At 44.0% G+C, this 15,014-nt stretch overlaps 1 protein-coding gene across 1 annotated transcript in view; it reads left to right on the forward strand.

Moving 5' to 3' along the window:
* Positions 1-335: 335 nt before the first annotated feature.
* The window catches only part of CLSPN (claspin), a 37,978-nt gene continuing 23,299 nt past the window's right edge, over positions 336-15,014 (forward strand). Inside the window, exons 1-8 of the mRNA XM_002720690.6 lie at positions 336-495; positions 5,249-5,354; positions 5,858-6,300; positions 7,557-7,718; positions 8,367-8,444; positions 8,741-8,813; positions 10,909-11,017; positions 11,194-11,765. Coding sequence (XP_002720736.4) covers positions 472-495; positions 5,249-5,354; positions 5,858-6,300; positions 7,557-7,718; positions 8,367-8,444; positions 8,741-8,813; positions 10,909-11,017; positions 11,194-11,765 — 1,567 coding nt within the window. The 5' untranslated portion in view covers positions 336-471. The remainder of the gene's footprint in view (positions 496-5,248; positions 5,355-5,857; positions 6,301-7,556; positions 7,719-8,366; positions 8,445-8,740; positions 8,814-10,908; positions 11,018-11,193; positions 11,766-15,014) is intronic.

The raw sequence follows: 15,014 nt of genomic DNA on the forward strand, positions 1-15,014 counted from the left end.
ATTCACGCACAGGACATCCTGCAGGGGGCGAGGGGACCAGCTCACTCTTAAATTTGGGCGTGACGTGAGTCGCCGAGCTGTGGCGGCGCCCAGAGTCAAAGCACTGTTCGCCAGGTGCCTCCTGGTAAGGACGGTGGGCCCTGCCGCCTGGCACCCCGCCCCAGCACTCACAGCCTCCGCCCCAAGCCCAGCTGACAAGAGCAGTCGGGGACCCGCCAAGCCAACACTGACCGTCATCCTGGAGCCGGCCGCAAGAGCTTCGTGATTGGTGGGACGGGAGTGGGCGGGGCCTAGAATGGAAGGTCTGCTTCGGATTGGTGCAAATCATCGAGGGCGGGTCCTCCACCCCGGCTGGGCGCGAAAGCTCGAACGCCGCTGCCAGGCTGGAGACGGCGGGAGAGGCGCTGCGCCAGAGGTTGCAGGAACCCGGCACTGCTTCGTCTGGCGCGGACCGCTGCGGAGGCCGGAACCATGACGGGCGAGGAAGGCTCTGAGGTGGGTTTAAGCACAGGCCTCCTACATGGGCTGCGGAGGCCGGGCGCCGTGGGGTGGACTGGGGCAGGGGTAGAGCCGGTGCCCCGGGGCTGAGAGGACTACAGCTCCCGGCGTGCACCGCGCGGGCGCCAGCTGCCGCGCGCGCCTCCGCTGAGAGGGGCTCGCGACCTCTCCCGGGGGTCCTGGCGCGAGGCGTCCCGAGCTTCGGGCCGGTGGTCCCGGTGGTCCCGGTGGTCGGTCCTTGCCGCCTGGCTCTGTCCCTGCCGCCCGCCTTCCCCTTTGGCGCGTTTCCTGTCACGTTAGCTCCTCCTCTTACTACGCCCCCAATGAGAGGAGGCCCAGGCGAACGCGCGGCGGGGATGCGGGGCGGGATTCTTGGTAAATGGAGCGCGGGGTGTTAGGAAGTTCGAAATTGGGCCAGGAAGGCCGCCTTGTGTTCTCCGACTGGGTCCCGGGAGCGCAAGACGCTCTCGCCTTGGAAGCAAGATTTAAAAGGACGCAAAAAAAAAAAAAAAAAAAAAAAAAAGTAGTCACCCAGTGCAACCCACATTTTAATGCAGTATTTAAAAAACAAAATTTTGCGAAAAGTTTCATGACTTGGTATTGAACAGAATAGGGACATTTTAAATAAGGACAAGATCCAATCCTGCCTCACCCACTTTACCCTAATCCTGTCTCTGGTTCCCGGAAAACTTCGCAGCAGGAGGCTGACATGAGTCATAGTTGGCCGATTTGATTTTTTTTAAAGATACTAATTGATCAGGGAGTTCTTGAAACCCCTCTGTCTCTTCTGGCTCCAGTGTTGGACATGGCTGGTCCTGTTGCGAATGGCCGAGAATAGAACTGAGATTAAAAGCATGCCCATGGATTGAGCTGTGTGCTTACCTGAAGTCAGTGTCCACATCCACAGACAGAACTTAACAGTCTTACTGCTTTGGTTTGTTGAGAGGACCATCAGCACATACATGATAACCGTCAACCCGTGTTATATATTTTTTTAATAATTGAGCTAGACATTGAAATCAACGAACTAATTTGATAAACCACTAGAGTAAGGCCTTATACCCTTTTACATTACATTTGTTTGTAATTTCTCTCATATTTTTTAAAAAAAGATTATTCAGGAGGCAGGGTGGGGAGAGAGCTTCCATCTGCTGGTTCACTCCCCAAATGCCAGGGATAGGGATAGCTCAGTCTGGACCCAAGAGCCAGGAATGGCATTTGGGTCTCCCACATGGGTAGCAGGGACCCAAGTACTTAGGCCATCTTCTGCTGCTTTCCCAGGTACATTAGCAGGAAGCTGTATTCGGACTCAAACTGACAGTCAGATATGGGATATGGTCATTCCAAGCTGTGGCTTAACCTCCCTTACTGCAATACTGGGGCCTCCTTGCTTATTATTATCATTCTTAAAAGATTTACTTATTTATTTGAAAGTCAGAGTTACAGAGAGGGAGAGGCAGAGAGAGAACTTCCATTTGCAAGTTCATTCCCCAAATGGCTGCAACAGCCAGCTCTGGGCCAGGAGGAAGCCAGGAGCTTCATCCAGGTTTCCCATGTGCTTGGCAATTGTTCAAGCACTTGGGCCATCTGCTGCTGCTTTCCCAGGTGTATTGTCAGGGGGCAGGATCGGAAGTGGAGCAGCTGGGATGCGAACCGTGCCCATATAGGATGCAGGTGTCATAGGTGGTGGTTTAACCACAGTGCCAGCCCCCCTCCTCCCTTATGAATAAGTTAACTCAGATCCCTGAGAACACTGAGGAGATAGGAGACCTGGCATCTTGGGTCAATTTGGTCACTAACTGTTCAAGTCACTAACACCTAGATTTTTTTACTTGTGACATTTAAAAATGTTTCATTTAGAAAATGTCATCTATACAAATGAGGTGTATGTAATAATCCCTTCACCTAATTTTGATTATTGTCTAATCATGGCCGATCTTGATCAATTTATACCCTACCTTCTTTTCCCTCATTGGATTATTTGGAAGAAAATCCCAACATATTTATTTAAAATTTTAGTTGTTTTTATTTTTTGAGAGAGAGCTCCAATCCACTGATTCCCCAAATGCGTGCAGCAGCTGGGGCTAGACCAGGCTGAAGCTGGGAACTGGGAAACTCAGTGTAGGTCTCCCCCATGAGTGTCAGAGACTGACCTATTTGAGCTACCATTTACTACATCCTGGACTACACATCAGCAGGAAACTGGAATTGGAAGCTGAGCCAGGATTTGAACCAGGCATTGAATATGGGATGCAGGTGTCCCAAGCAGTGTATTAACTATTACACCAAACACCCCCATGACATATTTAATCTACAGATATTTCAGTGCACATTCCTAGAAGACAAAGAGCTTTCCACAAAAGGATAACCGACCATATTATTATGCAAAATATCTAGTCAGTATTCAGATTTCTTTGACTCATGCATATTTCAGATTTTTATTTGAATAAGGATTCAGTCTACAATTGCAATTCTTGGTATATATGTATATCCATCTTTTATGTTGTATATTGTTTAATTGAAAGAGTTGCAGGGAGGGGAGAGAAACAGAGAAGTCTTCCATCTGCTGGTTCACCCCACAAGGGCCACAACGGTCAGAGCTGAACCAGGCCAAAGCCAGGAGCTTCTTCTGGGTCACTCACATGGGTGCCAGGGCCCAGGCACTTGGGCCACCCTCTGCTGCTTTTTCCAGGCCATTAGCAGGGGAGCAGGATCAGAACTGAAGCAGCCAGGATTCGAACTGGAGCCCATATGGGATGTTGGCATCCCAGGCTGTGGCTTTGCTCACTGTGCCACAACACAGCCCCGAGTTTCCCACATCCAGATTGTATGTCTGGTATTTTTGAACACGCTCCTCAGCTCTCTCTTTTGGATCTACAGACTTGATCAGATTCAGATGTGAGTGTTCTGACATGAATGCTGTATAGATGGTGTTGGGTACTTCTATTAGGCTGTATACAATGTGTTGTTCCTTTTTTGGTAAAATCAGCAGACATTAATGTCATTGCCTAGCTCTGTTATTTAATTGAAGGTTGCTAAAAACTGTGATAGCCTAAGTCCATGATTTCTTCCTTGATTAACTAGGATATTTCTCTTAAGAAAAACTTCCTCTCAGCCATAAGAAGGAATGAAATTCTGACATTTGCAACAAAGTGGAAGCAACTAGAGATCACTGTACTAAGTGAAATAAGCCAGACCCAAAAAGAAAAATATCACATTTTCTATTTGTGGTAGTTAATATAGATATCTAGATATACTATTATTGTTTTAATGATCTGTGATTGTTTTTTAAAATTTACTGTGAGTGAAATGGACATCTTTTTGTTTGAATATTGTTTATAATCGTTGCCTATATTCCTGCTGAACTGTGGTCATTTTACTTTTTACTTGTTGAACTCTTTAGTCAAGCAGTAAGCCTTTGATTATAAGGTAAATTAAAAATATGTTATATCAGGGGCCTGCACTGTGGCACAGTGGGTTAACGCCCTGGCCTGAAGTGCCGGCATCCCATATGGGCGCAAGTTCTAGTCCCAGCTGCTCCTCTTCCAATCCAGCTCTCTGCTATGGCCTGGGAAAGCAGTAGAAGATGGCCCAAGTCCTTGGGCCCCTGCCCCTGTGTGGGAAGGCAGTACTGTGGCTTAGAGGGTAAAGCCACCACCCACAGAGCTGGCATCCCTTGCCTGGACACAGACCAGGGCAAAGAAAGGAGAATCGACCCAGAGAGGCAAAAAGATAATAAGCAGCACAGTGGCTTCCATCGGATGGAAGACTTCTCTTTCTCTGCCTCTCCTCTTTCTGTGTAACTCTGACTTTCAAATAAATAAAACAAAATTAAAAAAAAGTTATATCAAAAATTTAAAAAGAAAGGGAGAAGGGTAGTATCATTACAGTTCTAGAATTGCATATTTCTAGAATTGTATCTATGAGCTACATTGAATCTGTTATATGAATATCACATTAACATGAGAATTGTGTTGTAGTGATTATCATACATTTGCTGTAACCCTGAGAATGAAAAAGTAACTGAAAAAAAGAAAAAAAAAACTTCCCTTTATCAATCATTTAGGTACACTGAGGATGCCATGATAAATGCTTGATTCTTTTATTTATTTACTGTTACTGAAAGAGTTGGTTATATTAGGTCCTACAAAAGTGTCTGAGAAGCTCAAAAGTTCATGGTTTTCAAAATTTTTTGTGCCAAAATAAACTTTTTTTTTTTTTTGACAGGCAGAGTAGATAGAGAGACAGAGAGAAAGGTCTTCCATTGCTGGTGGTTCACCCTCCAATGGCTGCCACAGCTGGGACGCTGCGGCCGGCGCACCGCGCTGATCCGATGGCAGGAGCCAGGTGCTTCTCCTGGTCTCCCATGGGGTGCAGGGCCCAAGCACTTGGGCCATCCTCCACTGCCTTCCCGGGCCACAGCAGAGAGCTGGCCTGGAAGAGGGGCAACCGGGACAGAATCCGGCGCCCCGACTGGGACTAGAACCCGGTGTGCCGGCGCCGCTAGGTGGAGGATTAGCCTAGTGAGCCACAGCACCAGCCCCAAAATAAACTTTTTAAAATTGGATTTCCCCAGAACTTTTTACAGTGTCCTCACAAAAAATTTTTGGTTTTTGTTTCAGTAATTCTAAATATCATCTCTTCATTGATCCATTGTATTGGTTCATTCCTTCTTTCAGCTTGATGATCCCATGATGTTTTGTGTATCAATACTTGGAGCTTTCTGTTAGCTCATATTCTCATTTTCTAGGTACACCTGGAAATCAGTGACCCAAAACTCCTTCCACAAGAAGCAGGCAGTCCTGTAGACAGTGGACAGGGTAGCTGTGAAACCACTGGCACCTTCAGTGAAAGAGGTTTGTAATATGCATTACTTTTGTTTTTAGAAGTAGAAGAGGCCTGGGTTGTAAGTTAATTGAACTAATTTCTTTAATCTCTTTGTTTTTAGCTTGGCTTTTGTTTAGTATAAAAGCAAGTACTTACATCTTTTTGATAATATCCATTTCTATTCTATTACTGAATGTATAAAATGTAAAATGTCTAACAGCCACCACATGGCCTGGTTAAATGCATTCATCCTATAATAAAAGGATTTTTAACACCTGCCAGAGGGATTAGAACAACTTTACACATTGTAAATATATATAATTGCTTTTCTCAGTAAGACACATTTTACCAGGGAAAATGTTTTCAAAATGTATTTTTAGATTTTCTTTGCTACAATCAGTTCTTAATGGTAGTTACATAATTTCACAAGGTGATGTAACGCTTGTATAATTGGATATATTTTCCAGGAGTATGAAGCTAGGAGGAAAGCCAAATGATTGTAAACCTTTGAAAAATTTTATGTTTCCTCCAGATTCAGATGAAGAGATGTTTGTGAGTAAGAAATTGAAAAGCAGGAAAGTGCTGCAGGACAGTGATTCTGAACTAGAGAATAAAACTGCTTCTCCAGAGAAAGCTACCTATGACAGTGCTGAAGAGGAAAATAAAGAGAATGTATATACTGGGAAAAATGGAAAAATCAAAAGGACTTACAAAACTCTGGCAGACAGTGAGGACAGTGACATAGAGGAGTCTTTGTCTCAGGAAAATCTTCAAGGGACACCTTGCTTAGAGCTGAATCTCCAGTCTGGAAACTCTGTGGACTTCATGGCTGACAGCAAGGTTTCTAGAAAATCGATACGTGATAAAGAAGGAACTGGAGGAAAAGCAAAAGTAAAGTCAAAGAGAAGGCTTGAGAAAGAGGAGAGAAAGATGGAAAAAATTAGGCGGCTGAAAAAGAAGGAGACAAAACATGAGGTACATGCTTAAAGGATGATTTGCTATTTCTCAAGTAGATTAACATTTTAGTAAAAGTTGCTTTCACTCTTGATGTGTTTTCTGCATCCTGAATAGAGCTTTGCATAGGCCATTTTGCATTGAGTGTGATTTAAAACGTATTGGTCTTATTTTTTCTTTTTTTAAGATTTATTTATTTATTTACTTGTTCAAAAGGCAAGGTGACAGAGGGAGAGACAGAAATATATTCCATTCTCTGGTCCCCTCCCCCAGATGGCCACATAAGTTGGGGCTAGGCCAGGCCAAAGCAAGGGTCCAGAAACTACATCTGAGCTTTTCATGTGGAGTCAGGGACTCAAGTACTTGAGACATCGCCTGATGCCTACCCAGACAGAGAAAGCTGGATCCGAGGCAGAGTAATGGGGACTCAGACCAGGCATTCTGATATGCGATGTGGATGTCTGTAGCAGTAGCTTAACCCACCGTACCACAATACCTCCCTGGGCTTAGTTTTCATTTTGGATATGTAGAGGACACTTCCAAATGGGTTTCTTTTCTTTTCTTTTTTCTTTTTTTTTTGAAGATTTATTTATTTATTTGAAAGGCAGAGTTACAGAGAGACAGAGAGAGGTCTTCCATCTTCTGGTTCACTCCCGAAATGGTTGCAAGTGGACTGGAGCTGCTCTGATCTGAAGCCAGGAGCCAGGAGCTTCTACCAGGTCTCCCGTGCGGATGCAGGAACCCAAGCACTTGGGCCATCTTTTGCTGCTTTCCCAGGACATAGCAGAGAGCTGGATTGGAAGTGGAGCAGCCGAGACTCGAATCGGCGCCCCTATGGGATGCTGGCACTGCAGGTGGTGGCTTTACCGCTACACCACAGCACCAACCCTGGGTTCTTATTTTCTGTGTGAGGATGTGAATTAATTTTTCACTGCTTCTGACCTGATGAAAATGAACTTTTGAAATAATCCTTTAGTGTATCCATCAGTCAGAAGTCTTACTTGCTAACTAAAAAAACACCCACAAGTTTTATATGCTATTGCTTAATAAGTATTTAATTGACTTTTTAAAAAATTTACTGTTAATTTTGGACAGTTGCATAAAATCACAGCTTGGACTTCAAAGGCTAACGATGAGTTAGGAACCACTGAGAATGTTCTAGCTGCCCTAGACTTGTCTGTTGATGAAACATGGGCTGATCCAGTTTGCCATATATGTTGTGAAGCATTGGATTGTGACATGATTCGCTTACGCTTTTGTCTTTACGTATTATCCAGGAAGATGATGTGGAACAGCCATTTAATGACAGTGGCTGTGTACTTGCAAATAAAGACCTTTTTGAAACTGGATTGGAGGAAGAGAATAACTCTCCAGTGGAGGATGAAGAATCATTAGAATCAATAAGGGCAGCTGTGAAAAACAAAGTGAAAAAGCACAAGGCAAGTGAAGCGTGATTGCAATAGGAGCTAACCAGCTGCTTCTGATCTTGATTTTTTTGGATTTACTGTTGCAACCTTAATTTTGTTTAACTGAAGAAAAATGTGTACAGATTGATTTAAGTTTTTCAGCTGTTAATTTTGGAAACTTGCAGTACAAGTGATAGACATGTTAACTTGCTTGGAGACTAGTACTTTGTTATTGCTCTTCTAGGAATGATGGGGGGTGGAAAGTAAGATACTTTGTGTTGTGATAAGAAGCAGATAAATATTGGGGCAGAGATGTAACTTTTACAATTCTGTGGCCCCTGAGAAATGAACTCAGTAGGATCTTGGGGGTGTATCAAAGAGAGGCATCATCACAACGTTGTCCTGAGTGGAAGCCTCTCTTCCTAAGATTTTTCTTTAGCTCCTTTTGAGCCATTGTTCCCTCTTTAGGGAAAGATGTAAGTGGAGATGTAAGAAATGAGGGTTCAAGCTCCATTTGAGTAAGATCATCTGCTTTTTAAGTGTAGTAGGATGCTGTGTTTAAAATTTTCTATTAAATTATTGACTTATTGTTAATGTGATGTTGGAGTACAAAAGTCATCTTCAAAGACAGCTTCTTTGTGAGTATAGCTTTTGTCCTAATCAATTTGCAATCTCTTTTAGAAAAAGGAACCATCGTTGGCAAATGGGGTCTGTTCATTTGAAGAAGAAAGTGAGTTATCAAAAGGTGGCATGAGGAAGGTGAGATAGTCACATTGGTGTCTTTCACAGGAGATTGTGTTTCTTAGGAACAAATATTTTACTTTGCTATATTTTCCTGGTACTCATCATATTGCTTTGTAGATAGCAGGTACATAAATACTGATCGGATTGAATTAATTCTCTGAGACAAATAAATGAGCTCCTTGAGTTCATATTTATATTGAGTTTATTTGTGCTTATATCCCATCTCCTGTTTTCATGGAGAGAACAACTTATGAGAGATGAAGCTCTTTCTGGATAATATTTTTAATGCAGTCTCACTTTTTGTCTTTAAGGAAAGGAAAGCAGCCAAGTTAAGTAAAGAAGCATTGAAAAAACTGCACAGTGAGACTCAGCGCCTTATTCGAGGTAATGCAAACTGGCACAGTAAACTCGGAGGCAAATCGCAATATTTCTTTGTACGCTGAACTTGGGATGTTGGAGGTTTTTGGTTTTTTTTTAACATTCTTAATGTGAATTCAAGTTAAAATATCTTACCAGTATTGTGGTGGCATGTTAAGCTGCTATCTGCAATGCAGGCATCAAATATCAGAGTCCTGGCTACCTGCTTCAGATCGAGCTCCCTGCTAATGTTCCTGGAAAGGCAGTAGAAGGTGATCCAAGTACTTGGGACCCTGGCATCCATGTGGGAGATCTGGATGGGGTTTGTAGCTCCTGGCTTCAGCCTGGCCCAGTCCTGACTGTTATGGCCATTTGAGGAGTGCGCCAGTGGATGGAAGATCTCTCTCTCTCCCCTTCATTCTCTCTGTCACTCTGCCTATCAAGTAAATAAATAATCAATCTTTTAAAAAATTACAATATATGTGCCTGGCGCTGTGTCACAGCAGGGTAAGCCATCATCTGGTATACTGGATTCTCATATGGGCACTGGTTCATGTCTCTGCTGCTCCACTCCTGATTCGGCTCACTGCTAAAGCATCTAGGAAAGCAGTGGAAGATGGACCCAAAGGCTTGGGCCCCTGCACCCATGTGGAAGACATGGAAGTAGCTCCTGGCTCCTGGCTTTGACCTGGCCCAGGCCAGGCCTGTACAGCCACTTGGAGAGTGAACCAGTGGATGGAAGATCTCTGTCTCTCCTTCTCTCTCTCTGTAACTCTGCCTTTCAAATAAATAAATAAATCTCTAAAAATTATAATATCAAGTTTAAGTTTAGATTTGATCTTGGGAAATTGCCATTGTTCTAAAGCCCTTGGAACATTAGTATAAACTGAGAAAACTTCAGAATTGTAGTGGAGGCAAGATTTTTTTTTAAAGATTTATTTATTTATTTGAAAGGCAGAGCTATAGAGAGACAGAGGCAGAGAGAGAGAGATCTTCCATCTGCTGGTTCCCCAAATGGCCACAATGGCCAGAGCTGAACCAATCTAAAGCCAAGAGCCAGAACTTCTGGGCCTTCCACGTGGGTGCAGGGGCCCAAGGACTTGGGCCATCACCTACTGCTTTCCCAGGCCATAGCAGAGAGCTGGATGGAAGTGGAGCAGCTGGGTCTCGAACTGGCATCCATATGGGATGCCAGCACTGCAGGCGGCAGCTTTACCCACTATGCCTCAGCATGCCAGTCCTGCAAGAATTTTTAAAGGGTTTATGGACTGGTTGTATCAGTATCCCTTTGGGAGGTTTTCTCTCTCTCTCTCTCTCTTTTAAGATTTATTTATTTTACTTGAAAGGCAGAACAGAGAGGAGAGGGAGAAACAGACAGAGACAGAAATCTTCCATCTGCTGGTTCACACCCCAAATGGCCACAACAGCCAGATCTTGGCCAGGTTGAAGCTGGGAGTCAGGAATTCCATCTGGGTGTCCCACATTGGTGGCAGGGACCCAAGCACTTTTTTTTTTTTTTTTTTAAGATTTATTTATTTATTTATTTGCAATTCAGAATTACACAGAAAGAGAAATAGAAGCAGAGAGAGGTCCTCCATCCACTGATTCAGTCCCCAGTTGGCTGCAACAGCTGGACCTATACCAATCCAAAGTCAGGACCCAGGAGCTTCTTCCAGGCCTCCCAAGATGATGCAGGGGCCCAAAGACTTGGGGCATCTTCTACTGCTTTCCCAGGCCATAGTAGAGAGCTGGATCAGAAGTGGAGCAGCAGGGACTCGAACCAGTGCCCATATGGGATGCTGGCACTGCAGGTGGCGGCTTTACCTTACGCCACAGCACCAGCCCTGACCCAAGCACTTTCTTGATTTCCCAGGTGCATTAGCAGGGAGCTGGATCAGAAATGCAGGAGTAGAGTAGCCATGACTTGAAATGGTGCTCATACAGGATGCTGGTTGTGGCTTCACCTAATGAGCCACAATACAGGCCCCATCTCCAACCTATGTTGAAGGAAGGATTATTCTATTTTTGGTGTTATCTTCAGTTATACTATTTGGTGACTATTTGAAGTGATATTTCAGAATATACTGTATATGTATTTGCTTGTTTTGTTTCATTTTTATAGAGTCTGCACTGAATCTTCCATATCACATGCCTGAGAATAAAACCATTCATGACTTTTTCAAACGTAAACCCCGGCCCACTTGCCAGGGAAATCCCATGACACTCCTGAAGTAAGAACCCTCTTTCTTTGTGATTATAATTTTTGTGAGCTCTTGGTTTTATAGCAAGATGTGTCATAATAAAAAGTTCAGATCCCTAACTCCATTGAAACAGATTATGAACTAAGGAATGTGAATATTTCACAATGAAGATAATTTTCAACTCTACCTCCTTTTCCCTGCTCTAGGTCATCCAAATATCAGTCTAGCCATCACAAAGAAATCATAGACACTGTAAATGCAACTGAAATGGGTTGTGACCGCCAATGCAAAGGTTCTGAACAAACAACAGGCACGGAATCTGAAACGGAAATTAATGCACTCCCCATGGTTTCAAAGGAACCTCAGATCACTACTAGATCAGATGAGTCTTCCAGGAACGATTTGGTGAGAAGTGAGGAGCCAGAAGTTCAGGAGAAACAGAAGCAGAGTGATGTTGGACCTTTACCTGGGGACAGCGTAGTGTCGCAACAGGAATCCAGTAGGAATGACAGTGAGGAATGTCAGGCTGGAAGTCCCATCACATCTGAACCTCATGCCCTGAAGAGAGAAGACAACCTGAAAAAAGCAGAAGAAGCAGAGGAGAAAGTGCAAGAGCCCGGGCAGCAGACTAAATCAACAGCCGCTGTGCCACCTGAAAAAGCGAGACGGTTCACTCTGGATAGACTTAAGCAGCTGGGAGTTGATGTTTCCATTAAACCACAGCTGGGTGCTGATGAAGATTCCTTTGTGATACTTGATGAACCTGAAACCAACAGAGGTAATCTTGAAATTGCGGGGCGCCTCCCTGGAGTGATTTGTCCTGGCAGTTTTCAGTTACTTGCCACGTTGGAGGACAGGGAACACAAGAGAAACCAATAACCACACGTGCTCTTACTCCAGTTGTGCCAGAGATAGGAGGGGTTCCATTGAGATAAATTTGACAGGGTGTCAGGATGATCTAAACCTTGTTTCTAATGGAAGCCTGTTGATAGTTGATAGTTAATGTACAGAAGAGGCACACTGCTGTTGTGTTATGGTATTTAGGAATTTATTTCTGTCTTTGCACCCTGAAATTTTAAGTTTTTCTATGATCCTTGTTAAATCTTATTAAGACCTTCACAAAGACAATGTTCAGTTTTTCATAGCTAAACATTTTGGTTCCCTTAAATTGTCTGTAATGCTGAATTTTTTTTCACTCATCCAACTGATATTCATGTGTCTGCTGTGTGCAAAACACTGTAGAGCATACTAAGACAAATCACATTTATCCTATACTTTCGATGTGTACATTGTAGCGGTGGTAAGAAATGTGCAAGTTACAGTAATGCAAGGGAGAGTGGTAAGTGACATGATGAACTTGTCATTGACAATCAAGAAAATTAAAAAATGTGAAGAAAAGGGGAAATATTCTTTTCTGCGGAGAGGGGAAAACATTTACCATTAAGTTCTACAGGAGTTCAAGGGATAAGTGTCTTCTAGTGGGTTGTTAAAGGAAGACTTGAAAGGAGATGGATGTGATTATACATTAGATGTCTTTCTACAAGGGAACTTCAAAAAGTTTGTGAGAAAATGGAATTAAAAGATAAGTTTATTTTTGACACAAAAAAAATTTTAAAATCCATGCGCATGTTTTTGTTTTGTTTTGTTTTGTTTTTTGACAGACAGAGTGAGAGATACAGAGAGAAAAGTCTTCCTTCCATTGATTCACCCCCCAAATGGCTGCTATGGCCAGCATGCTGCGCCGATCCGAAGCCAGGAGCCAGGCGCTTCTTCCTGGTCTCCCATGGGGTGCAGGGCCCAAGCACTTGGACCATCCTCCACTGCCTTCCCAGGCCACAGCAGAGAGCTGGACTGGAAAAGGGCCAACTGGGAAAGAATCTGGCGCCCCGACCGGGACTAGAACCTGGGGTGCCGGCGCCACAGGCGGAGGATTAGCCTAGTGAGCCGTGGAGCCGGCAATGCACATGTTTTTCATTATGTGCATTTCCCAGACCTTTTGAAGACCCCTTCTGTGATGTGGAATCTCCTGTGTTCTCTACACATCACTAGTCCTTCCTCAGTAATGACACATTGTAGACATTTGTATTTATTGAATGAAGGAACGATCTTTCTTTCTTTCTTTTTTTTTTTTTTTTTATTTATTTAAAGACAGAGTTACAGAGCAAGGTAAAGCCAGAGAGAGAGAGAGAGAAGAGAGAGAGGGGTCTTCTATCCACTGGTTCACTCCCTAAATGACCGCAACGGCCAGAACTGAGCTGATCTGGAGCCAGAACCAGGAGTTTCTTCTGGGTCTCCCATGTGTGTGCAGGGGCCCAAGGACTTGGTCCATCTTCTACTGCTTTCCCAGGCCATAGCAGAGAGCTGGACTGGAAGTGGAGCAGCTGGGATTAGAACCGGTGCCCATGTGGGATGCCAGCGCTGCAGGCCACAGCTTTAACTTGCTGCGTCACAGCGCCAGCCCCAGGAATGATCTTTCAACACTGAAATCAAGCATTATCACTTTGAGTAGACTTTTTTTTTAAGATTTATTTACTGGGGGCTGGCATTGTGATGTAGAAAGTAAAGCCGCCGCCTGCAGTGCTGGAATCCCATGAGGGGGCAAGTTCAAGTCTTGGCTGCTCCACTTCCAATCCAGCTCTCTGCTATGGCTTGGGAAAGCAGTGGAAGATGGCTCAAGTCCTTGGGCCCCTACACCTGTGTGAGAGACCCGGAAGAAGCTCCTGGCTTCTGGCTTCAGATCGACGCAGCTCCAGATTTTGCTGCCAAATGGAGAGTGAACTAGCAGATGCAAGACCTCTCTCTCTGCCTCTCCTTCTCTCTGTGAAACTCTCTTTCAAATAAATAAATAAATCTTTAAAAAAAAAAGAGATTTTGTTTATTTATTAGAAAGGCAGAGACAGAGAGAGAGGTCTTCCATCCTCTGGTTCACTCCCAAGATGGCTGCAACGGCCAGAGCTGCACCGATCCAAAGCCAGGAGCCAGGAGCTTCTTTCGGGTCTCCCATGTTGGTGCAGGGTCCCAGGGACTTGGGACATCACTGCTTTCCCAGGCCATAGGAGAGAGCTGGATCGGAAGTGGAGCAGCCAGGACTCAAACTGATACCCATATGGGATGCCAGCTCTGTGGGTGGTGGCTTTACCCTCTAAGCCACAGCACTGCCCTCCCTCTTTTTGTTTTTAAAAATTTATTTATTTTATTTGGAAGATTTACAGAGAGAGAGAGGGAGAGATATCCTCTGTCCACTGGTTCGCTTCCCAAATGGCTGCCCCAGTGAAAGCAGTGGGAAGGAATAGCTCAATTTCTTTATCTCATAGAGGGTAAGGTTTCCATGACACATGCATATAGATTTAAATTTTGTGGTATCAGAAATATATTACTTCTTATCTTAATCCATTTTACATTGTTAAACAATAGCTGAGACTAGATGATTTATAAAAGAAAGTTTATTTAGCCTTATGCTCTGGACACCAAGTCTGACGATTGGGTGGCCAAAGCTGGTTTTTGATGAGAGCCCTTGCTGCCTCACCTCATGATGGAAAGTGGAAGAACGAGTAGGCATGTGCAGATGTAAGAGACAAAGCATGAGAGGCAGCCTTGCTTTGTAACAGCCACTCTAGTAACCCATTCTCACGGTGATGCAATCCCAAGAGAGTGAGAATTCACTGCCATGAGAATTAGACAGTTCCCTTCAGAAAGCCATTAATCCCTCTTTACCATCCCGACACCCCTTAAATGCCCCTCTCAATTCTCTCACAAATTTCAACATGAATTTCAGAGGGAACAACCTGTATTGGAATCAGTGCTCTTGTGCCTTGTGATAGCATATAGTTTCATCTCTGCCCTTCCTCTGTTTAATGGTAGAACAGTGAGAATGAGAACTGTTTTAGATCCAAGGTACTGGCAGAGACTTGAACTAAGGCAGAGACTTTTCACTTAGTAGGAAAAGGGAGTTGCTGGAAAAAGACTGATGGAGGGAGATGACCTTCAATAGGGATTTTAAAATGAGGAGGGTGATGCTGGAGTCATG

The sequence above is a fragment of the Oryctolagus cuniculus genome, chromosome 7 (assembly GCF_051225735.1).
Source record: "Oryctolagus cuniculus isolate XC-2025 breed Fujian yellow rabbit chromosome 7, ASM5122573v1, whole genome shotgun sequence".
Lineage (NCBI taxonomy): Eukaryota > Metazoa > Chordata > Mammalia > Lagomorpha > Leporidae > Oryctolagus > Oryctolagus cuniculus.